At 41.2% G+C, this 24,467-nt stretch overlaps 1 protein-coding gene across 2 annotated transcripts in view; it reads left to right on the top strand.

Annotated features, from left to right (window-relative positions):
- The window catches only part of LOC122669045 (cysteine protease ATG4-like), a 34,089-nt gene that overhangs the window by 1,638 nt on the left and 7,984 nt on the right, over nt 1-24,467 (top strand). For both annotated transcript variants that reach the window (XM_043865671.1, XM_043865672.1), the window contains exons 2-5: nt 5,091-5,592; nt 5,698-5,783; nt 5,909-5,959; nt 6,107-6,492. In XM_043865671.1, coding sequence (XP_043721606.1) covers nt 5,130-5,592; nt 5,698-5,783; nt 5,909-5,959; nt 6,107-6,492 — 986 coding nt within the window. In that variant the 5' untranslated portion in view covers nt 5,091-5,129. The remainder of the gene's footprint in view (nt 1-5,090; nt 5,593-5,697; nt 5,784-5,908; nt 5,960-6,106; nt 6,493-24,467) is intronic.

Genomic DNA, 24,467 nt, shown 5'->3' with positions numbered 1-24,467 from the left:
AGTATTGAAGGATCAGATCTCTCTGATAAATAGTAGATCTAGTGGCCCAGATTTGAAAGCTGATCTATATTAGATTAGCAAAACAGGTGCAGCAACATGAGATGTAACAAGTGATTTAAATCTCAAAAGGGAGTCAGGACTTGATGTATATAATGGATATTGGATAGCAGAACAAAGGTTAGTAAAAAGAATAGAGAGGAGATAATTGAGATTTTAGAACTGATATATAGCTGAAAAGTGATAAGAAAACAGAATATGACTGAAATAGAAACAGGGGATGAAAACAAGGAATAAACAAGGATGAATTCTGATATACTATCAGCAGAGTAACAACAATAAGAAAGATGATAATTGAACTGAGAAGAAGGGAGAAAACCAGTAACTGAAAGAGAAAGAAGAGGAAAGCGCCAAGCAAAACACAAATTTCATTCCATTGATTCTGAATTTTGTGTTGGTACATAGACACATCTATAAAGCCCAACTTTTTTAAATTAACAAACTTACTAAAAGAACTTAAATAAACCATGGCTGGACCTGGTAAAATAAAAAAAAAGAAATTACATATTTTCCCAAGGAGTCTTCGAATTTGACAGCACTGTCAGGGATACTGACCTTGGATGTACCCCCTCATAAGGGACACTCTATAAGAGACCTAATTTTTGGGCTTGAATGGGCCTTTTCTTGGGCTGGAACAGTTATGGACTTGGCCTCCAAATGGTGTCTAGCTTTGGCACTACTATAAAGACACTATGTCATGCCCAACCCCTATATGATTATGGTATACCACAACCACATGTTTTAAATAGAAGGAATATTTGTAGGCAACCATAGAGTTTTCTCAAGAATTTGTGTTGAGATTGCCAAATATTAATGCTATTGGGCATTAGATTCTATAGAATTTACTGGGATAGACGAGAATTATTTTCTTCCTGCTAGGATGCTTTGCTGTATGTATGCTATCTTTCAGTCGTGTTTTTTATTGATAGTTAAATCTTTGTGTGAAGATCATACATTTTTTTTGGGAGGGGGGATTGTGATTACATTATCCATCGTAGTTATCCTCTTTTTCCGAATGAAATGAAAATGTTTTGCTCGTATTGATAAAAAAAGATAAATAAGTTATAAAAATACAGATGAATAATGCCATTATTCCTTAGGTGATAGCACGCTCATTCCTTGCTCTTTGGAGATACCAACTGGAGCCCAGGAATTTGAAGCCACAACCTCTTCTCTCTCCCCCAAATCTATTGACTGTTCCATCTCTCTAAAAGGTTGAACTGGTCGTAGAGGCACCCAATTGATCCTTTAGAAGCTTTGTCATTCCTCCAATCTTGAGCTGCATAAGGACAGGTATAGAGGAGGTGAGCTACTGTTTCAGCATTGCTAAGACAGAACAGACACACACTGGGCAGCTCATGGTCTCTGGAAATTAGATGTTCAATAGTAAGGATGCTTGTATGTGATCCACAAGAAGAGTTGAACCTTGACAGGGTTCCTTTAACCAAATTAACCTCACTGGAAACTGGAAAGTCATTTTTATTTTGGTTTGTAAGTAGAATAGCCAGCTGGGACTTAACTGAGAGAGTGCTATTAGTTTTTTGTTTATACAGACCATTTTAACCTGGAGCTGGAGGATAGTAGATTTTGGGAAGGCACAGTTTCATATTTATACAGCTATAATTTAATTGGGAGGGAGGTGGATGTGGTTTTTGTGTGTGTGTGGAAAAGGTAATAGTGGAGGAGGTGGATAATAAAATTTTGGGGAGTGCAGGGGGGATTTCTTGATGTTTACATAGTATAAACTGCTGTCAAGGAGTTTGCTGAAGAGGAAGAGGTTTCTTTGTTGCAAGTCAGGAAGATTTGGAAGACTTATGCCCACCCAAGAGCAGCAACATTTGCGTGGGTGGTGGCATTAGATAAGGCTCTTACGTCAGAATGTTGGATAACTAACAATCAAGGGTTGAAGTTGGCTAGGGCAAATCCCCCGCCACAGCTTCAATGTCTGGAGATCCCTAAACAACTGCCTCCCTACCCAAGCATTTCTCCTTCACCGTCATATCCCTGTCCCCCCTGCTTGTATCCTTTGCTGGAATGGTAATGAGGACGTTAATCATCTTTTTTTTTCTTGCCCCTTTTCCTCCTCCATCTAGTAAAAAGCCCTTTTTTCCATCTGGCCCCATAGACGAAGACCTTTACCCTTCGCCCGTGAGTGGCTTTGGTTGGATATGACATTTTCAGGCTTTAATCTGTGACTCAGCTGGTAAACTTGTGTTAGGGGCGGTTATCTCTCATATTTGGATGGAAAGAAATCTTAGCAGATGGACCTCCAACTCTTGTTCTTTCGACGAGATTTGGAAAGCCATCTTCTTTGATGTCAGCTCCAAGCTTCACGTGCTTCGCCATGGCTCTCTTGTGGACTCTCCTAGGAACAGGCACATTGCTATTTTTTGGAGCCTTGATGTTTGTATAGCTTTCCCCTCCCCCTCTTTCCCTGTGTATTCCCCCCCCCCCCTTTTCTTCCCCTCGTTTTGGTAATATATTCTTATTCACCAACAAAAAAAAAAAAAGGGTTGAAGTTGACTCATAGATGCTATAGGTGTTATGAGGAAGAGGAATTAGCTTGACATCCTTTTTCTGAATTGTTTTATCATTAAGTTTGAGGTTAGTTGGGCATGGCCAAGGAATGTGAAGCATATATTTATACAGTTTAGGCAGCGAGATGGTGATGTACATGGAATTTTGTATCTTTTATACCATAGTTGTCTAGGCAACTAGATGACCCAAGGCGTTGGAGGGGCGCTCACCTAAGCGTCTCCTAGGCGCCCTAGGTGTGCAGTATATGACTATATGTAATATAACAATGATAATTTTATATAATTATGTTTATATGCAACATTGTTATATTACATAGCCATATCAATGCAATATGATATAATTATGCTAGTAATAACGTAATATGAGAAACCAACATTTGATAAATAAAACGTACAATATAATATAAGCATATTCATAAAAAATCAAAGTATGAAACATAAATTAACGTAAACTCGTGAAGTGTCAACAAGGCGTGCGATCGCCTTGGACCCAAGAGAGAGCCTGGACACCTAGACGATGCCTTGACAACTATGTTTTATATTCTCTTTTGGCAAAGTGCTCAATAAAATGTCACTTCACCATATTTCTTTATGTAGCTGGTTTAGTTTCCTAGTATAGAAGGTTAAGTTCTCTAAAATTTGGAACTACTAGATAAAAAAGGGCGTACCCATTGCACGAGGCTCCCGCCATTGTGGGGTCTGGGGAGGGTCATAATGTACGCATCCTTACCCTTGCTTTTGCAGAGAGGCTGTTTCCTGTAAAATTTGAAACTACTAGATAATCCATTTAATTACTTTAAGTTTCCAAATCTTTAAAAATATCAGTTTGTAAGAGCTTAGACAATTTAATATCAGCAGAAACGCTGGAAAATCTAGATCGTCAAGCCTTCCATCTTATAGAAATGTTATAGGCGCTGTTACAGTCCCAAATTGTGCAGAACTTGTTGTCTGAGCCCCTAATAACTGGGGATAGTAAGATTTAAGAAGAGTTTCCAAGCTATCGTGCCAGAAGCTGGTAGCATTGCCTTGCTTCATCCTCAAACTGATATCCTGTTTAAAAGCATCTTGGACCTTCATGATCCCTTTCCAAACTCCAGATTTCAACCCAAAATCTCTAAGACATTTCTTTGGTTTCGTACTTTCTGAGATTTTCATTCAATTTGCCCCCAAAACTGAACTTCTTCAGACTTCATGCCTGAGCCTCTCTCTCTCTCTCTCACACACACACACTCTTATTTATCTATCTCTATCTGTCTTATTCATTTTCTAGTTGATTCTATTGCAGTGCAAGTGTGAATGATAATGTTTTCCCTCAACTTCTATACGTGTTTTTTTGCAAGATAATCAAAGATTCCCTATCAAATTCCGTATCTGGGAAATGGGTTGTAATTTTCCATCTTTGTAGCCTTTTATTCCCATTCGGGGAAATGGATTTATTCCTTTGGGCTTTGTTGTTGGGTTATATAGGATTCTGGGTAGGACATCGCTTCATCAAGATGTATGATGGTGTTGGCATGGTTGCCTTGTTGCTTGAATGGATTACACCAAGCTGCTTTGTGTTATCTGTGTCCTAATTTGGTTGCACCAAGTATAAACTATTGCCAAATACTTACCACTTGGATGATCATCGTGATATTAGTATATATCTATATGACAACGTTCCCCATATTGTTTAAAATGGAAAGGAGAAAGATGTTTTTAACACAGCTTCTTAATACTCAACTCAACTCAACTCAACTAAGCCTTTTCCCAAGTAAATGGGGATTAACTGTATTTATGGTCTTGGTCTTTTTTTCCCCCCTTAATAAATAAGGTCATGTTCGTTGTCAAGTCTGGGCTATTCATGTTTTCTCACTACTTCTCTAGTTACTCTTTGTCTCCCTCTTGGTCTTTTAACTCCTTTACCTGTGCCATGTCACTTCGTACTGCTCTGCACTCAATGGCCTCAATTACAAATGTAATACGACATTAATTGATGCTTATTCAACTTGTCTTCTATCAGGGTCACTGCTAGATCACCTTGATTTTTTATTGTTTTTGGAGTTTTATCACTCATCCATCTCAACATCCTCATCTCAGATTCTCCTATTTTGTTAATATGTTGTTGTTTTGTTCAACATCCAGCTCCATGCAACATTACTGGTCTTGTAGCCATAGTTTAAAATCTCGTCTCGGCAGGCCATTTCCCTAGTTAGTTTCATCCATTTCTAATGCAAAGAGGTATGGGGCTAAAAGTTGATCCTTGATGTAATCCTACTGTAATTAGAAATTCACTTGTCTGGCCTCGGACAGATTCTTAAAGAATATTAGAAGTTGTAAACCAACTGATCATCATCCATTTATATTCCATGAGTTGCTTGCGATTTTGATGTGTTCTGTGCATTCACTGTTGTTATGTATATTCATTCATCTTGTCACGTACTTGGGGGATGTGGGGTTCTGTTTTATCTTTACCTTTAGACTGTGTACTAAATACTCTTTTGTTGACTTCTACAGACTGCTTCTAGCCATGGTATGTTGATGTATGACTAGGTGATGAAGGACTTGGCTGAGAGAACTGTGGGTCCAAAGATTCCTGCAGGAAATTCAGTTGATTCCAAATATAAGCATCCAGCAACTGTTAGTTCAGACCAGAAATCTGACAACACCAACTCTTCTAAGGCTTCCTTGTGGTCAAGTTTTTTTGTGTCTACTATCTCATTGTTTGAAACATACAACGAATCATCTGTTCGTGAAAAGAGAGCATTTAATACCAGAACATATGGATGGGCAAATGCTTTGAAGAGAGTTGTGACTGGTAGCTCAATGAAGAGACTTCAAGAGCGGATACTAGGGCCAAGCAAGACCTTTTTTTCCAGCTCAACTAGTGAAATATGGCTTTTAGGTGTATGTTATAAAACTTCAAAAGAAATTTCCTCCAGTGATGCAGTTCATGACAATGGACTAGATGCATTTGAAAAGGATTTCTCATCAAAAATTCGGATGACATATCGGAAAGGTTGATTGTGCACAGAGTCTTTATTCTCTCAATTAATTTCATTAGCCAACTTAGCCATATTACTGTGGTGAGGATGAATGATAGAATTTGTAACCCTGTGAACAGGTTTTGATGTTATTGGTGATTCAAGATTCACTAGTGATGTCAATTGGGGTTGTATGCTTAGAAGCAGTCAGATGCTAGTTGCCCAGGTAGTTTTTTATTTTTACTTATTTTTTTGGGGTTCCAAGCCCCCTTTGCACAAACAAATTTGAAATTGTTCTCTCTCTCTCTCTCTCTCTCATTAGTGAATTAAGTAATTCTTTTATGCCGGCAGGCATTGCTCTTTCATCGTCTGGGGAGGTCTTGGAGAAAGCCCTCGCAAAGGGTAAGATGGAAGGTGTAAATTGTGCCATTTTGTTTTTGCTTCCATCTTTAGATATAAACTTGGGTTCATTTTGACAGATAGAGAGTGATAAGGCTTCTTTATTTGCGCTGTAGGGATGCTCATGATGGTCCCTTGTTGATTATGCAGCAATTTGATCAGGAATATATTGAAATCTTGCATCTGTTTGGTGATTCTGAGGCATCTCCCTTCTCCATACACAATCTTCTTCAAGCCGGAAAAGCCTATGGCCTTGCTGCTGGTTCGTGGGTTGGTCCATATGCAACGTGTCGCTCATGGGAAACTCTTGCTCGCTCCAAGATACAGCAGATTAACATTGGAAGGGACAACCAGTCACTGTCAATGGCTATTTATGTTGTTTCTGGTGATGAAGATGGGGAACGAGGTGGAGCACCAGTTGTCTGTATTGAAGACGCTGCTAGACTTTGTTCTGAGTTTTCCAAGGGTCAACTAGATTGGGCACCTATTATTCTATTGGTTCCTTTGGTCCTTGGACTAGACAAAGTAAATCCCAGGTTTGTAAAGATTTTAGTTCTTACTTTCTTTGTCTTTATTTGTTTCTACTGTTTTCTTTTTAAATAGATCTCATGGACCTCTCAGCCTTAGTGGTTTTTTTTTCTTTCAAAAATTAAATGGTTCAGAGTTGAGTTTGACATTCCCTATGTTTAACGAGTTTTTTAAATAGATCTCATGGCCCTCTCAGCCTTAGTGGTTTTTTTTTCTTTCAAAAATTAAATGGTTCAGAGTTGAGTTTGACATTCCCTATGTTTAACGAGTTTGGGTGTGGGATATGTGTCTAAAACTCAACACAGGGGATTCATTTGTTTATGTATATTATTAGTATGTTCTTCTCGTAGGTAATCACTTGGGTAAGACTATAATGTTTCTTCTTCATGAAACCATAATATTTATTCCCCCCCCCCCCTTCTGGAAAGCTCTCTCCTTCTTTCTCAGTATCCTTTTATTTAAAAAATGTTTAGCATTGTGGATGTGCATGTTGGTGTTTGACATGTGTGATATGACCTTGGAATGATAAACAAGCATGTCCACGTTACATAGTGTAATAGCATTTTAAAACTTAAAACTTTAAAAGGTTACATTGTGTGAGGTTACTACATAGTGTAATAGCATGAATGTGTGAGGTTACATAGTGTAATAGCATGTTCTCTAGGGAATTACTTGCATGCAGTGCAGTTGGGTGTGGGAAGTATTGCAACCAAGACATCAGGGCCAAGGCAGATCTATTTTGAAAGGAGACGATTCCTTATCATATCATCTGGGGTGAGAATGGTTGTTTGGTCTGAAGTTGGTCTATCAATGGCCTGCAGTTATGAAGTGGATCACGACCAAGACACCTAGGCAATCTATTTTTCTATGCAACAAATTGAGCTCTGCCTACTTGTCTAGAAGGATTGCCAGAGAGGGGAGTGGTACCCCACCATGCAGTCATGCTCATAATACGATGACGTCATGGATCCGAGCTTGTTTTAAATTATGACAGAGGTCTAAAGAGGTAGAGGATATAACAAGATACAAGCTTGCCAGGAACTAAATGATTGTGGGGAACGCAAGGGCGAAGAAATATGACGATCTGTATAACAATCTGATTTCGAAGGATGGGGAAAAAAGCTATCTATAAGATAGCTAATGTGAGAGAAAGTAATGTAAGACTAGAACCTGAATAGGTCTAATCCCAAGCAGGATCAAATAGAAAACCCTCCCATAAATAAGAAATCATATAAGGGAACCAAGAGAACAATGGGAACTAAAATCATATGAGGGAACCAAGAGAACAATGGGAACTCAAATGAGGGAACAGTTTTCTTGGTTGAAGTAACAAATAAAAACCTACAAATTTTTGTAACCTATTGAAGCAACAATGATCTTGATGTGGTAATCTTCAAAAAATCGATGTGACAATCAGTTGAAAGAAATCCCAGCAGCTTGTAACGCTCTTGAACTCGAGTTGAACAAAATTAGGGTTTGGATTCAATAACCGATGGAAGGGAATGGCTAACTCAGCCTGAGCATCTCACCCATCATATCTCAGGATTTTCACAAAGGCTAAAGCCAATATTTCATTAATCAAATTCGTGTACAATGCTGGCCTCCCTTACAAACTTATATAGAAGACTCAAAAATAGACTTAGACACTAAAAAGGAAAGGCCTAACCCTATCCTTAACTAATAAGGTAACCTAAATTGACTAGGAAAGTGAAATAATAAAGAAAACAAACTCAAAATAGGACTCTAACTAAACTAAAGAAGCAAATCCCGTTTCCTACTTTCTACCCATATTTTAGGCTCATTAAATAGGCCAATTACAAGGTAAACCCATGGGATCAAAGTCCCAATTCATATATGACCCAACCCAAAGCTTATTTTCAATAAAATAAACCCTTTAAGTGACTTTACATCAATTCCCAACTAGGGGTGTCAATGGGTCGGGCTAGGCCGGGCTTGGCCTTAACCCTAACCCAACCCTGGCAGCTTAAACCTAAACCCAAGCCCAGCCTGACCCTGCCAGGGTCAAGCATACCCTCAACCCAAGCCAGGCCCTGCCAGGGTTTTCCCAAGCCCAGCCTTAATTGGCCTTGAATAGTGAACAGCCCAGTCAGCCCACTTAACAAAGCCCATTGTACATATAATATATATGAATACATAGCCCCAACCCACTTAACAAAGCCCATTATACAGATAATTTATTGTGTATACAGGGTCGGGCTGGCCCTGCCAGGGCCAAGGCATCAACCTAGGCCTAGCCTAGCCTTGCCAGGGCCAGTAAAATACTAAATCCAGCCCGACCCTGTCTAGAACACAGGCCTGGCCCAGCCCTATCCGGGCTCAGGGCGGGTTAGGGCCGGATCGGGATGGCCGGGTTTTTTTGGCACCCCTATTCCCAACCCAAAGCTTATTTTCAATAAAATAAACCCTTTAGGTGACTTATCTACATCAGAAAGGTTGATCAGAGACTTAGACCATGTTAGATGTATTAAAAGTTAGGATGGTCGAGTATTAATGAAGGATGAGGACAATGAAGAGAGGTGGAGTACTTCTTTGGCCTTCTTAATAAAGACTCCTCGAGTGATACGGTGGCAGAAAGCATCATTATTCATAGTGACACCTCAGCGTTGATGATCAAGTGGCTTAAGATAATTGGAAGGGTCTCTATGTTGATGATCAAGTGGCTTAAGATACTTAAATCTGACAAGGAAAACCAGGTATTTCTGCATGATAGAATTTATATTTCTTGGAGGATATACCCAGCTTATTTCGGAGAACCAATTTGGTTTTATGCCAGGAAGATCCACAACAGAATCTATCTGTCTACTTGGGAGAGTCATGGAAAGATTTAGAGAGAGCAACAAGGATCTTCATATGGCCTTTATTGGCCTAGAGAAAGCTTATGGCAGAGTTCCTAGGGATTTAATCTGGCATGTGCTAAAGATGAGAGATGTTTCAAGTAAATATGTGGACCCAATTAAAGATATGTATGATGGTGTGGTGACTAGTGTTAGAAGTGTAAGGGGTCAAGGTAGTGAATTTGCAATTACAGTTGGGTTGCACCAAGGATCAGCGTTGAACCCTTGTCTGTTTGCGCTTATCATGGGTGATTTAACCAGAGATATCCAAGGTGACATTCCTTGGTGCATGCTTTTTGTTGATGGCATTGTTTTGGTGGATGAGACAAAGGCTGGAATTAATACCAAATTGGAGCTATGGAGATCAACCTTGGAATCAAAAGGGTTTAAGATGAATAGAACGAAGACGGAGTATATGGTTTGTAACTTTAACAACAATGAGGGGGGTAAAAATGGATGAGATGGAGATTCCACAAAGTGACCATTTCAGGTATCTAGGATCAATCATCAGTAAGAAAGGTGATATACAAGTTGATGCCTCATAGAGGATTGGGATAGGTTGGATGAACTGGAGAGCATCCATAGTGTTGTGTGATCGATGAATTCCTGTAAAGCTTAAAGGAAAATTTTACAGGACAATCATAAGACCGGCTATGATATATGACGCGGAGTGTTGGGCTGTCAAGAAGCGTCATAAATAGATAAGCTAAGTGTAGCGGAGATGAGGATGTTGAGATGGATCAGTGGCAAAACCAGGAAGGATAAAATAAGGAATGATAATATTAGTGATGCAGGTCCAAGCATGCGAAAGAAGAAGAAGAGCCTTGACTAGGCTTATTTCGTTGGAGCCTTTTCTTTTCTTTAGTTTTTTTGTGTGTTTTAATTAGTAAGGTTAAAACAGTCTTTTACTTTTATTCTCCTCCACGATTTTAGAGGGATGAGTGTTTTATTTGTTTAAACTTATACTCCTATTTAGAGTATAAGTCTGCTATGTTTTTTTATGTTTTGTTATTAGGATTTAGGATTTGGAACTGGGATTCCTAGTTCAAATCTGGTTATTTGTGTAAGGCTTTTGGCCCTCTTTTTTATTATAAATAGATGGATCGTGGGCAGGCTCCCCCACTAATTTTTGCATTAAAAAACTCTTGTTTCAATCTGAGATTGCTGCCTGCATGCTGCTGCCTCTGCTCCTCTGCGAGCTTGCATCCTTGTGGACTCAAGGTGGTGAAGGGTAGGTGGACTCCTGCGACTCCTTGCACTGTGAAGGTCAGGAGGCTCTATCAATCTTCAAGTTGCTGCCTTATTTCTGCATTACAGTAAGTGAACCTGCTGCCCTTTGTTTCCCTTTATACAAACCTGATCTATTTCCCTTCTCCCATCACATTCGACCTCCATTAAACCTGCAACTTAATTCTGCCCCTACAGCAGAATTTGAAAACCTATACAAACTCGAACTTCTTTACATCATTAGGATCCCCTAAACCTGCATATTAAAACCCTATAAGCCCCTTTCCTAAAATCTGCCCCTAAACCCTAGATCTCACAAACAGTCCATTTTCATAAGGCATCCTACCTGAAACCCTAGATTTCCAACCTCAACCAAGTTCGATCCAACTTATACCAGTAGACTCATAAAAACCTGCACCTCGATACCAAATAAACCCTAGTTCGAAACCCTAACCCTAACCCTAGTTTGTGACCTAATTACTTAAAACTGTCCATTCGGCCAGCCCTACTACATAACCTTGTTCCCCTGGTTCCTAGTGGGCTTTGTCCTACCTAGGCTACATTAAATTGGTGTCAAAGCAATGGAAGAACATGGCGACCCTATTGTTGATCCGCCACTACCACCCCCACCTGATCCAATGGCTGCAATCATGACTATGCTGCAGAAGATTTCAACAGACCAGCAAGCTCTTGGTAATCGAATGACAGCAATAGAACAAAGGCAAATTGTGCCTCTTGTAAACAATCCCCTATATGTAGAGGAGGACAGATTCCAAGTTCATTCTGAAGTACATGGAACTCTGGGAAGGGATGAAGATCATCGAGGTCATCCCAGACGTCACAGGGACCACAGAGATCATTCTAGGCATGATAGAGATCACAGGGATCGACGTAGGTATGACAGAGATGACTACAGAGAAGACAGGAACAGAACTACTGAAGCATCTCGAAGACCTAACTTTGAGGAATACTTGAAGTCCTACTTCACTGGAGATGAAGCTACTAACAGGAGATTTGATACACAGAAGGTCAAACTAGAGCTGAAAGAGTATGATGGACATGGTGATCCACAGAAATTCTATGATTGGCTTGCTGCCCTAGATGACTATTTTGACTAGTATGATTTGCCTGAAGACCGAAAGATGAGATTGGCACGTACCAAATTAATTGGCTCTGCTCGAGAATGGTGGTGAAAGACAGAGAGAGATTTGGAGCACGTAGGTGATGCACCTACCAACTGGGAAGATATGAAGTATGATTTGAAAGAGAAATACTTGCCTAGACACTACAAAGCTCAGATGCAAGATCAATTCAATTCCCTTCGGCAAGGGAATATGACTGTATCCGAGTACATGCAGAAGTTCCACTCTCTTTCATCCCGTACTGATACCATAGAGAGTGCTACTCAGATGTTATCTCGATTTCGGTTGGGATTAAGATCTGATATTACTAGAGCTATTGGCGCTGCAGATGTTCTGGACATCAAGGACTGCTTTGAGAAAGCCTTGAAGGCTGAAGACCTATTGAACACCACTAGAAGGTTTGGCTCCACTGCTGTTGACACCAAGAAATCTTTTCCAGCCTCCAAACCAACTAATGGTTACAATAGAAGTAATAATGTCACTGCTGGTTCTACACGGACAGCTCCCTACACTGGCAACTCTTCTCGTGTGGACAAGGGTAAAGCCCCAATGACCACAAGTGATTCCAACACCTGCTATTGCTGCAATGAAAAGGGACATTATGCTAAGGACTGCCTAGTAAAACAGAGACAGATTCATGTAGCTGAAAAGGAAGAAGAAGACCCTGATGATTTTGATGAACAGGGTGTTTATGCATTACCCCCTAATGATGATGATGATGGGGCTGCTTATTTTGATGACCTGGGTGAAGACTTTGAAGATACCCGAGGTGTACACGTAGTAGCACGTATATTGAGTGCTGAATCTAAGAGTGAAGACTGGCGACGTAGTTGCATCTTCTACACTCGCTTGCGGACAGGTGAACACACTCCCAAGATAATTGTTGATAGTGGCAGCTGTGTTAATGTTGTTTCTGAAGACCTTGTGAAGAAGGCAAGTCTGAAGTTTGAAAAGCATCCAATGCCATACAAAGTCTCCTTATTGAACGGGAATAAGCTTGATGTGAACAAGAGATGTTACATTCCCTTACAAGCCCCCAAGTATTCAGAGGAAATTTGGTGTGATATCATTCCGATGAGAATGACTGATGTGTTACTAGGAAGACCATGGTTGTATGACAATGATGTTGCCCTCCTAGGAAGAAAAAACTTGTGTGTGTTTCAACATAAGGGAGAGGAGATCAAGTGGTACCCCCTTAATGTGCCTGAAGAATCACGTCAACGCCGTGTTATGCGTACCAACCAGAAGGGGACAGAATCTGGAAGTAAGTTGTTGGCTGTTCCACAGAGAGAGTTTGAACAAACCAGCCATGATACAGGACCAGCCATGATACAGGCTTGGTTCTTGCCGTGGTGACTCATGAGGTTGCTGCCCAACCTGAAGTGAAGTTTACACAACCTATCAAAGACTTATTGCAGGATTTTTCAGATGTAGTGCTAGAAGAACTTCCCAACGAGTTACCCCCACTGAGAGACATTCAACATGTCATTGACTTGGTACCCGGTGCTATGTTACCAAATCTGCCCACCTACAGAATGAGTCCCTCTGAGCATGAAGAGCTTACTAAACAAGTGGGAGAGCTTCTCAAGAAGGGGTTTATTGATGAGAGCATAAGCCCTTGTGCTGTTCCAGCCTTGTTGACACCAAAGAAGGATGGTTCGTGGCGCATGTGTGTGGACAGCAGAGCTATCAACAAGATTACCATCAAGTATAGGTTCCCAATCCCTAGGCTTGATGACATGCTAGACATGCTGTCCGGTTCAAAGATTTTTTCCAAAATCGATCTTCGAAGTGGATACCATCAGATTCGCATCCGGCCTGGAGATGAATGGAAGACAGCCTTCAAGACCAAAGATGGATTGTTCGAGTGGAAGGTCATGCCCTTTGGCCTAACAAATGCACCTAGCACATTCATGAGTCATGACACAGGTACTTTGTCCTTTCATCGGTAAGTTTTTCGTTGTTTATTTTGATGATATTTTGGTGTACAGTAAGCACCCAGATGAACATATAGACCACCTGAAACAAGTTCTAAGAGTGCTCCGGCAAGAGAAGCTGTTTATAAATTTAAAGAAGTGCTCCTTCATGCTGCCCAAGGTTGTTTTCCTTGGTTTTATAATTTCTTCAAAGGGTGTTGAAGTTGATCCGGAAAAGGTCCGAAGCGTTGTTGAATGGCCTACTCCGAAGACATTTACTGAAGTGCGAAGCTTCCACGGTTTGGCTTCTTTTTAAAGGCGATTCATTCGCAATTTTAGTGCCATCATGGCACCCATAACCGAATGCACCAAACAGAACAAGGGTCCGTTCACATGGACAGCAGCAGCTCAAAAGGCCTTCCAAGTGATTTAGAAGAAGATGACTGAAGCTCCAATGCTACGCCTGCCCAACTTTGACCATATTTTCGAAGTTGCTACTGATGCTTCCCGTGTTGGTCTAGGCGGAGTTCTTATGTAGAATGGACATCCTATTGCATTCTACAGTGAGAAACTCAATGATGCCAAGACTCGGTACTCTGCTTATGATATAGAGCTTTATGCCGTTGTTCAGGTCTTGCGGCATTGGAGACACTACCTTATTGGCAAAGAATTCGTCTTGTACACTAATCATGAGGCACTCAAGCACCTCCATTCACAGAAGTCCATTAGCACCATGCATGCTAAATGGGTTGCATATTTACAGGATTTCAACTTTGCCCTCAAATACAAGTCAGGAAAGGAAAATACAGTGGTTGATGCACTGAGTAGAAAAGTCTTGACCTTGAGCACTTTTTCAGCCCATGCACTTAGAATCAAGCAGATCAGAGATGAGTATGCTAGTGACAAGGACTTTCAAGTCCTATATGCTGATTTGAAGCAGGGTGGACAGCACCCTAAATATTCATTACATGATGGTTACCTATTCTTAGGAACTCGGCTTTGTATTCCCGACTCGTCCTTACGACACCACATTATCAGGGAGTTACATGGAGGAGGTCTAGGAGGACACTTCGGGAAGGATAAAACCATCTTGCAGGTGACTGATCGGTACTATTGGCCTCACTTGGCCAAGGATGTAGAGCATGTAATCCGGAGGTGTCGAGTTTGCCAGCTAGCTAAAGGTACCAAATAAAATACGGGCCTCTATTCACCACTGCCGATCCCTCACCAGCCCTGGGTTGATCTCAGTATGGATTTTGTACTTGGACTACCTCCTACCAAAGAAAGATTTGACTCCATCATGGTGGTAGTTGACAGATTCACCAAGATGGCTCACTTCATTCCTTGTCGAAGAACACTTGATGCTTCCCGTATAGCCAAACTGTTCTTCAGGGAGATTGTTCCCATCCATGGGTTACCCAGTACCATCGTATCCGACCGTGACGTGAAGTTTATGAGTTACTTCTGGAAGACTCTGTGGCTGAAGACAAATACCAAGCTGTTGTTTTCTACCGCATTCCATCCCGAGATTGACGGGCAAACAGAAGTAGTTAACAGGAGCCTTGGAAATTTGCTGCGGTGTTTGGTCCGAGATTATGAGAGGACGTGGCCCTCTATCCTTGACGTTGCTGAGTTTGCATACAACAGCTCCGTGAACAGGACCACCGGTCGTACTCCTTTCGAGATTCTCCTTGGGGTACAACCTCGCCGTCCGATTGATCTCATTCCCTTACCCCCTCAAGCTCGGGTAAGTGTTGAAGCCGATGAATTCCTCCGCCATATCACCGAAGTGCACGCAGATGTTCGACGCAAGATTGCACTCAGCACTGATCACTACAAGTCCACTGCCGACAAGCATCGCCGGTTTGTAGACTTCAAGCCTAGAGACATGGTCTTGGTATGGGTGAATCCAGAGAGACACCAACCGGGTGTCAACAGTAAGCTACATCCAAAGAAGATGGGTCCATAAAAGGTGCTGAAACGTATTGGGCCTAATGCTTATGTTCTAGAGTTGCCTGATGATATGGGCATAAGCAATGTTTTCAACGTGGCTGATCTATACTTGTATACGGGGCAACATTCAGATGATGGCGATTCAAAGCACATGTTGCGACTGCCCCAACTGAAGCCACCCACGGAAGATTGATTGAAGAGGTTCTGGATGATATGCACAAGACGACTCGTCAAGGCGCCGGTTACCACTCCTTCCTTGCCAAGTGGAAAGGTCACCCACGCCAGGACAGTACTTGGATACATGCTGATGACTTCAAGAGGCTTGATCCGGAGTTATATGATCACTACATGGCATTCACCCATTCATCGGAGATGAATGTTTCTAAGCCGGGGAGAGCTGATGCAGGTCCAAGCATGCGAAAGAAGAAGAAGAGCCTTGACTAGGCTTATTTCGTTGGAGCCTTTTCTTTTCTTTAGTGTTTTTGTGTGTTTTAATTAGTAAGGTTAAAACAGTCTTTTACTTTTATTCCCCTCCACGATTTTAGAGGGACGAGTGTTTTATTTGTTTAAACTTGTTGAAATAGGCTGCTTACACGATTGGGGTAAGCAGTTCTAGTTTGATTAGGATTAGTCCTACTAGTCCTAGCTGATTAGGATTAGTCCTAGTCATGTTAGGAGCATAGTTCGAGAACTCGTGAGATCTCGCCGAGTTTCTCGGTTTTTGGAAAAGCCGAGACGAGACTGCCTACGAGTCTCAAAAGTGCAATATCTCGACGAGATCTCGGATCTCAGTTGTGACCCATTATTTTAACCCACCTGCCACTTAAATACCTTACCTGATTGGACAAAACTCGACATATCTCGGCGAGATCTCGGTCCGATCTCGGGTTGACCCAAAGTTGAGGCTTGAGTTGAAAAAAAAAAATACACCAACTCAGCGAGATCGACTGCTCTCGGTTTTCCAATAGTTGAGTTGGTACGAGACCCGAGTTTTAGTACCTTGGTTAGGAGTAGTACTAGTCGATTAGATTTTTTTTTCTTTTATTTTTATTGTTTTACCTCACGAGTCCTATTCGGCATTCCTAGTTGTATTAGGAATTCCTAGTAGGACTAGACTCAGGTGTTAGTATTCCTATTTGTACTTTGATCAGATTTACTTCAAGTTATTATAAATAAAGGGGCTTGGGTGATCGATTCTAATCACTCAAGCATTCATATCAAAGCTGTTTACATGGTATCGAGCCATCTCTCATCCGAAGAGCAGCCTCCCCTCGATTTTTTCTGGTTTTCTTCTCCAACTCTCTCGGCTACTGGTTTCCTTCTTCTCCAACTCTCTCGGACTCTCTATTTCATTCAGGGCAGCATCTTTGAGGTGATTCAATGAAGAATTAGCTGCTGCCCTCAATGACACCTCACTGAAGATTATACAAACACTGGTGTGATCTGAAACTGCCGCAGGTTTCCTCCAACCCTTCGAGATCAAGCTGCTACATTATTCAAGCTGGATTTCTGTTTTTTTGGAGATTGATCCTTGTACTTGCTGATCTACACCTTACATATTTCAGATTGCAGATCTGAATCCAATCCACATCTGATTCGAACCTGCAATTACCTACATTCAGATATACCTAAATTTTTTTAAAATTTAGGGCTTTTTATTGGCTCATCCAAAGGGGCCAATTTTTTTAGGGAATCTTCTCCACGACAAGGGAGATACTCGATCCTTGTTTTAGCCTGTTCTGACGGCTGAAACTCATACAGTTTCACAACCCAGGGTTTCACTCGATACTGTAACCAGCCCTATTAGGGTTTCTTATTGCATAATCAGAATTTTCTGATTTTTTGCAGGCTTATTCTCCACCACTTGCAGGGCATTCGATCCAAGTTTCAGCCTATTCTGACGGCTGCAATTGCTGCCACTTCAAAACCCAAACTTCAGATCTGATTCAGTTTTTTGAAGATTTGTTTTTTTGTTCAAATTTGTGGATCGGTTTCTACCTGAACTATGGGAGATTCAGAGACAACTACTACTACTTCTGGAGGGGATGGTCAGACTAGGAATGACTTCCTTCCCTATGCTGCTGCCATCAAGCTTGATGGTACGAATTATTTTATCTGGGCCAGATCACTATCCTTGACTGTGGCTGGTAGGGGATTCACTGACCATCTTACTGGCACCACCAAACAACCAGCTGAAGAAGGTGCTGCCCGTACTAAATGGGCTGCGAACGATGCTATGGTGATGTCATTTGTTTTAAATTCTATGACCACTGATCTATCCAGTCAATATCTTCTCCTTGACACTGCTACTCAGATATGGACTGCTGTCAAGGGAACTTATGGTCGATCAGGAAGTGGTGCTCAGGTTTATGAAATCAGGAAGACACTCCAAACCACGACTCAGAAGGAGATGTCTGTTACTAAATACTATGCTGCCCTCAAGTGTTTATGGCAGCAATTGGATCATTATGCTCGATTCCAGCCTACTACTACTGCTGATATTACTGCCTACCACACCTATGTAGACCAATTCCGTGTCTATGATTTTCTGGCTGGCCTCAATGATGATTATGACCCTATTCGGGTGCAAGTCCTTGGACGGGTTCCTTTCCCCACTTTAGAGGAGACTTTTTCTTATGTTCACAGTGAAGAGACACGAAGGGCTGCCATGATGATGACTCCTAAAGTTGAGAGATCAGCCTTACAGACTGCTGGTCCCACTCTTGTTGCTTCTTATGATATTGTTGCTGCTTCCACTACTACTACCAAAGAGCCTGTTAAGTGTGAGCATTGTCACAAACAATATCACACTAAGGCTCAGTGTTGGAAATTACATGGGAAGCCAGCTGATTTTGAGGCCAAACGTGGTCGTGCTAAGTCTAAAAGCAAAGCCAATCATACTGAAAGTGTAGCTCCAACTCCACTGCTGACATTGGTTTCTCCCAGGAAGAACTCCAGGCTTTGGTCGTATGTTGAACACATCAACGCTTCTACTACGCTCTGCGCCAATTCGGGTTCCTTCTTTGCCCGCATGTATTTCTTTTCTTTGGTCATTGTGCATCGTAGTATCCACTCCATGGATCATAGACTTCGGTGCTGCGATCACATGACAGTTCTTCTAGCCTTTTTAATACATATTCTCCTCCTCGGTAAGGATAAAGTCAAAATTGCTGATGGGTCCCTCTCCTCCATCTCGGGAAAGGATCCATTGGTTGTTCTCCTTCCCTTACACTGTCATCTGTGTTCATAGTACTATATCTCGCGATATATCGGTATCTCGGGCCTACCGAGATATCCGAAATATCCGAGATATCGCTAATATTCTAAATATTGCATTTTTTCGCAATATTTCGGGGTCCATCTCGGGGTATTTGGCCATATTTAGGCCTAAACTTCATGGACAGCCTTATTTAAGCTTAATAAACACATTTAAACCATAAAATTGTAAAAATGTGAATTCAAATTGGTGTTTTGGGCTTGCCCTTGATTGACATAGGTCGCCGACCTTAATGTATAAATAGTTAAATACACATAGATTAATGAAATCACAACTTAAGTTACAAATTACAAGTGCTAAATGCTAATAGTAGTCTTGCGTGCCTCCTGGATCAATCCCACTCATGCCTCGCCGAGTCGACGTCCATTGCTCTGTTTGAATGACATATGTGGACCACGGTATAGAATCGGAGAAGAAACGAGTGTAGTCATCCACAAGTGTCACGTAAATGGAATCATCAACGATGCCAGAGGTAACCTATCCTAGGATATAAACTAGGTTACCAATCGATCCAAATTCGTGAAGAAGATGATCCACTGTGATATGATGTTGGCGCCGGCGCAAGAGGCGATGGCATTGGCGCATGTATGGGCCGTGAGGTTGGTATCTAGGTCCGCTAGGGTATGCAAAGATGTTATCTACAAAGATGATCCAAGATGTCCTCTGGATGGGGGTAGTCATAGTCCCCTACCCCACTAAACCGCCCTATGATGATGATCCATATCCATATCCACCGTAAGGTTGTGATGCACCATAATCCGATGCCAATGGAGCGGCATGTGCGCCAAAAGATGGGGCACGCCAATGTCCGGCCGGTCCTCCTCCCTATCACCCATACTCAAACCACCAACAGAGCTGATAGGTTATCAATGTCCATTTGATCAACCAGTAATCGTGTGTTTGTCGACCCTACGCTTCTGTTGTATGTATGTAGGGCCTCTCGAGGGGGGGGTGGGGGCACGTGTTCGTGGTCCGTATCTTGTGTGGCATGATCAAACCGTGTCTCTCCATGAATCGGAGCGGGTCTACAAAAGCCGAATCCTGGGCCTCCTGGCCTACCACATAACGCCTCGCATGCCGTCATATTCTTCACCAAAGATCACCACCACCAACATCACCACCACCAAGATCACCATCACCACCACCAAAGATCACCATCATCACCATCATCATCATTTGAGGACTTAGACCATCTTCATCATCGAAGAACAATGCCACCAAATCCGGAATGGTATGGTGAGGCTTCCTCGCATGTATTCGACCTCGTCGCCCATATACTCGCCCACACGCACCAATCTCGGAAGCTATCATGGGGTCGGGCCTACCTCCCTCCTCATCCAACACTGGCTCACCTCTATCCTCACCCAATCCACAATAGGGTCCTCATCGTCGAGTCAACTTGAAAGATGTCATAGATCAATGGTGCCCCTCTCGTCCCTCATGTCCCATGCGTATGTGTTGCAGCTTTCAGCCTCAAGTTGTAGTGCACATACACCATGTCGAGATAAACGTTGAGACCCCAACATGCGCCTCTTGGAGTGGATGAGTGCAAAGGTACTCCGGTTCCTCTCACAACCAGGATGCGAACATGTTTGGGCAAGGACTTTAATTGCTATTCTTCTTAAGTTTTCAGCCGATTCCCCATACAACACCCACCATTCATGCATTACAAGTTTACAACAAAAAAGACATGTGTCAAATGTTGTTTCAACTTTCAACTTTCAAATTTCAATACATATGTAATTTAAAACTTAAAAGAATTACCAAAGATCACCACGTGCTCGCCTCAGATCGCAGCCTCGGTTCCAAAACTTCCCAATGCATCCCTAAATACCTCGATCTATACCCATGTGGAAAATTAGTAAGTACTTCTTCACTACTTATTTGAAAGCATCAATAAGTTGAGTTTCCAAATGAACTCACTTCATTGTTGCAAATTGCTTGTAGTGCACCATCCGCTCCAACTTCTTCACTACTTGTTTCACAAAGATCAATAAGTTGAGTTTCCAACCCAAGCCTATTGTTATATTGATACTTAGGGTTGAAGTAGTATGCTGAAATATGACATATAGAATAGAGGTATTGTCAAATGCATAGGTAATTAGTAAATAATAATACTATGAATTAGTAAACATAAAACAAATTTACTCACCACCTTATGCAGTGGATGCATAAGTTGATTCTCCCAATGAGCATTTATGATATCTAAGAAGTGTTTGCTATCTGAGGACCCACACTATAGACACTATCTTTCATCAAGTCTATTGCAAAGATATAGGACTGCATGGTTGGGCCCTTCGAGCGAGTCAAGAACATGTAGAACTTGAATTCATCGGCTCTAAAACTTTCACCACTTTGCTTAGTTTGGTCCGAGTTCTCGAGATGACATCGTTGTTTGTGCTTCCCTCCCATTTGCGCCTTGGAACCCTTCCATTGAAACCACTCCTCGAAGCAAACATGCTTCTCACCGCCTTCTTTGTCTCAATGCTTTTGAGGGCAATGTAGTTGGTGGCAAATCTTGTGATGCCAGGCCTAACCAAGTCACCCCCACATTTTTCCCTCAATAGATTGAGTGCATAGGAGTGGTTGTATACAAAGTTGGTGACTTGTCTTGCACTTTCAACCACGCTTCACCAACTTTAACTTTCCCATATCTTTTAGCATTAAGTCAATGCAATGGGCTGCACAAGGAGTCCAAGAGCCGGTACTTATTATTGTTCATCATCTTCTCACCGCCAGCTTGAAGTTACTTCCATTGTCAGCTACAACTGACAACATTCTCAATACCCACATCTTTTTCCACTACCTTTAACAATCAGAAATATATTTTGCATCCTTTATCTCTTTGGATGCATCCACGATTTGAGGAACACTCGCCCTCCCATCACAATAAATCATGAAATTGATGATGGACTTTCTTGAGGCCCCCATCCATCCGCCATTATAGTCACCCCATATGTCTCCCACATATTCTTCATCTCACTAATGTACTCATCAATCTCACTCTTTTGTTGAGGTAGATAAACATTCATTACCTCATATGGGGTGGGGCCCTTGAATCTGGGCCAGCCGCAATGGTATCTATCATGGTATCATAATGGGGCTCATGGCAGAGTGTTTGCTGGGATGGTATGGTATAGCATCCACTTAGCTATTGATTCTTTAACCAATCCCTTCATCCCCTTCCATGCTCCTTTGATTCGGGTTGATCGCTTCCTTTCTTCTTATGCAATTTAGGATCGATGTTGATGGTGGTCTGGCATCTGGTAGAGGTGTTGGGATTGCCCTCACACTTTGTGATCTTTTAAAAGGATTCAAAGTTTTAGGACCTCCAACTCCCTCCTCCACTACCCCCTACTCTTGTCTCTCGCGATCATCTTGAAAACTTCCTCTACTCCTTGAAACAGTCCGCCAAAATCCCTAGCCTCCTCTTTGTTCAGATGTCATCGTGCATCTTGCAATGTCATCATCGAGGAGGAGGAGGAGTCATCATCATCATTGTATCGTCTTCCTCCTCCCATCGAACTCCTCCCGTATCCTCAAGTTGTTCTCTTATCCTTTGCTTGTCACCTTCCTCTTCTTTCTTCCCCTCAAACTATCACCAATCTCCCTGGCTACTTCAGTAGGGACCATATGGCAACCTACAACATCTTTAGATCCTCCATGAGATGTTGTTTAAGTCTCTTGGACCCACCTCCCATAAATTGCATGTGACAATAATTACATATAGATTTTCTCTTATCCCCATCAATGGGAGTACCATGTAACCATGCAATGTCACCCCTATGTCTGGCTGGTTGGTCTCTCTTGTTCCTCTCGTTCTCTTTGTTCGTCCCCCCCTTTGTTGACTACTTTCCCCACCTTTTGCTTGCCCTCTCACGTTGTCTATCACGATCCGCCATAATGATACTTGTTTACGCAATGTAAGTAACACAAATAATTAAAAAACTTAATGTAGATGCACTTCAATTGACACTTTTAGATTACTAATACGCTTGTATAGTTATTTAATATTTTCCCCTAACCCTTATATTTTTCACAAAATTAAAACCAATTTTTATATATAATGTTAATATAAGTATTGACCTAACACAACAAAACTATGAATTAGTAAACATAATATACATGTAATGCATCTCAAAACATATAGAAATAACTTTCATATTTTTTCATTATTTTTAAACTTAAAACTCATATTTTTCCTTATTTATTTCTGTTTTTTAATTTTTTATATATTTTTCTTAATTTTCGAAAATTAAAAGAATTATTTAAGAGCAGAAAAATAAATCCGACAACGTGAAGCCGTAGATCGGCCATTGGTGTCTAACATATATTTAATTCATTACCATCTAAGTCATATTACCCCTAATTATTTCCTATTTTAGTTGTAGGAAAATGAATTTTTAAAACCAGAAAAAAATAAAAAAATACATATGGGAAAAAATTTCGACACCGTGAGGTCAGAGATCGGCCTCCTGTCTAACATATATTAATATCATCAACATCCAACAACATTTGTACAAAGTTTTTTAAAAAAATAGTTTTAGAGAAATATAATTTACCTTAAATAATGAAATTAGGCTTGGATGATGAGCTTAGATGACCCTCCGACGTCTTCCCGGCGACAAGGAGCTTGAATGAGGCTTGGAAGGGAGGAAGAAGAGAGAAAATTTCATTTCAGCTCTCGTGAAATATCGACCAAGAGTGCGAAAATATGAAATTTATAAGGATTTTGAATGTGACACTATTGTCACTTTACAATATCTCGCGATATATCGTGATATCTCGCGATATATCGTGAGTTCCACGATATATCGTCGAAATATCTCGATATATCGACGAGTTATTGTACTTTTATTTCGACCTTGTTTCGTATCTCGGTGTCGATAGATTCACGAAATATCGCGATATATCGCCGATATTTCGCGAGATTTTATACCATGTCTGTAGTTGCATATTCCCAAATTTACAACTAACCTTCTTTCCATTAGCAATATCACTAAATCCCTGAATTGTGAAGTGACCTTTTTTCCCACTCACTGTGTTTTTCAGGAACTGGACTCGGGGAAGACGATTGGATCAGGTAAAGTGCATGGCGGATTGTACCTGCTTAATGGCGATCCTACTCAGGCTTTACCTTCAGCATCTTTCTCTTCTGATTTACATAAATGGCACTCTAGACTAGGCCATCCCCCCTTAGGTACTTTATCAAATTTATTTCCAGCATTAGTTAAAGACTGTAATAAGGAAGAATTTTTTTGTGAGCCTTGTGTCTTGGCTAAACAGACGCGTTCAACTTATCCTATTTCTAATAAAAGATCCTCTTCCTTATTTCATATTGTTCATACTGATGTGTGGGGGCCTAGTAGGAAAGCTTCCCTGACTGGCCATCGGTGGTATGTCACTTTCATTGACTGCTATTCTAGGTTCACTTGGGTATACCTTATGCACACAAAGAGTGAAGTTTTTTTTATGTTTTCAACACTTTCATCAACTGATTAAGACCCAGTTTAATGCCACTCTTCAAATTTTGAGGAGTGACAATGGGAAAGAGTATATGGAAGGTCAGTTCCAAAAATACCTTGCTGCACATGGAATCCTCCATCAGACCAG

This window comes from Telopea speciosissima, chromosome 7 (genome assembly GCF_018873765.1).
Source record: "Telopea speciosissima isolate NSW1024214 ecotype Mountain lineage chromosome 7, Tspe_v1, whole genome shotgun sequence".
NCBI classification, from domain to species: domain Eukaryota; kingdom Viridiplantae; phylum Streptophyta; class Magnoliopsida; order Proteales; family Proteaceae; genus Telopea; species Telopea speciosissima.
Note: the sequence above shows the minus strand (reverse complement) of the source record. Positions and strands in the feature narration are given on the sequence as shown.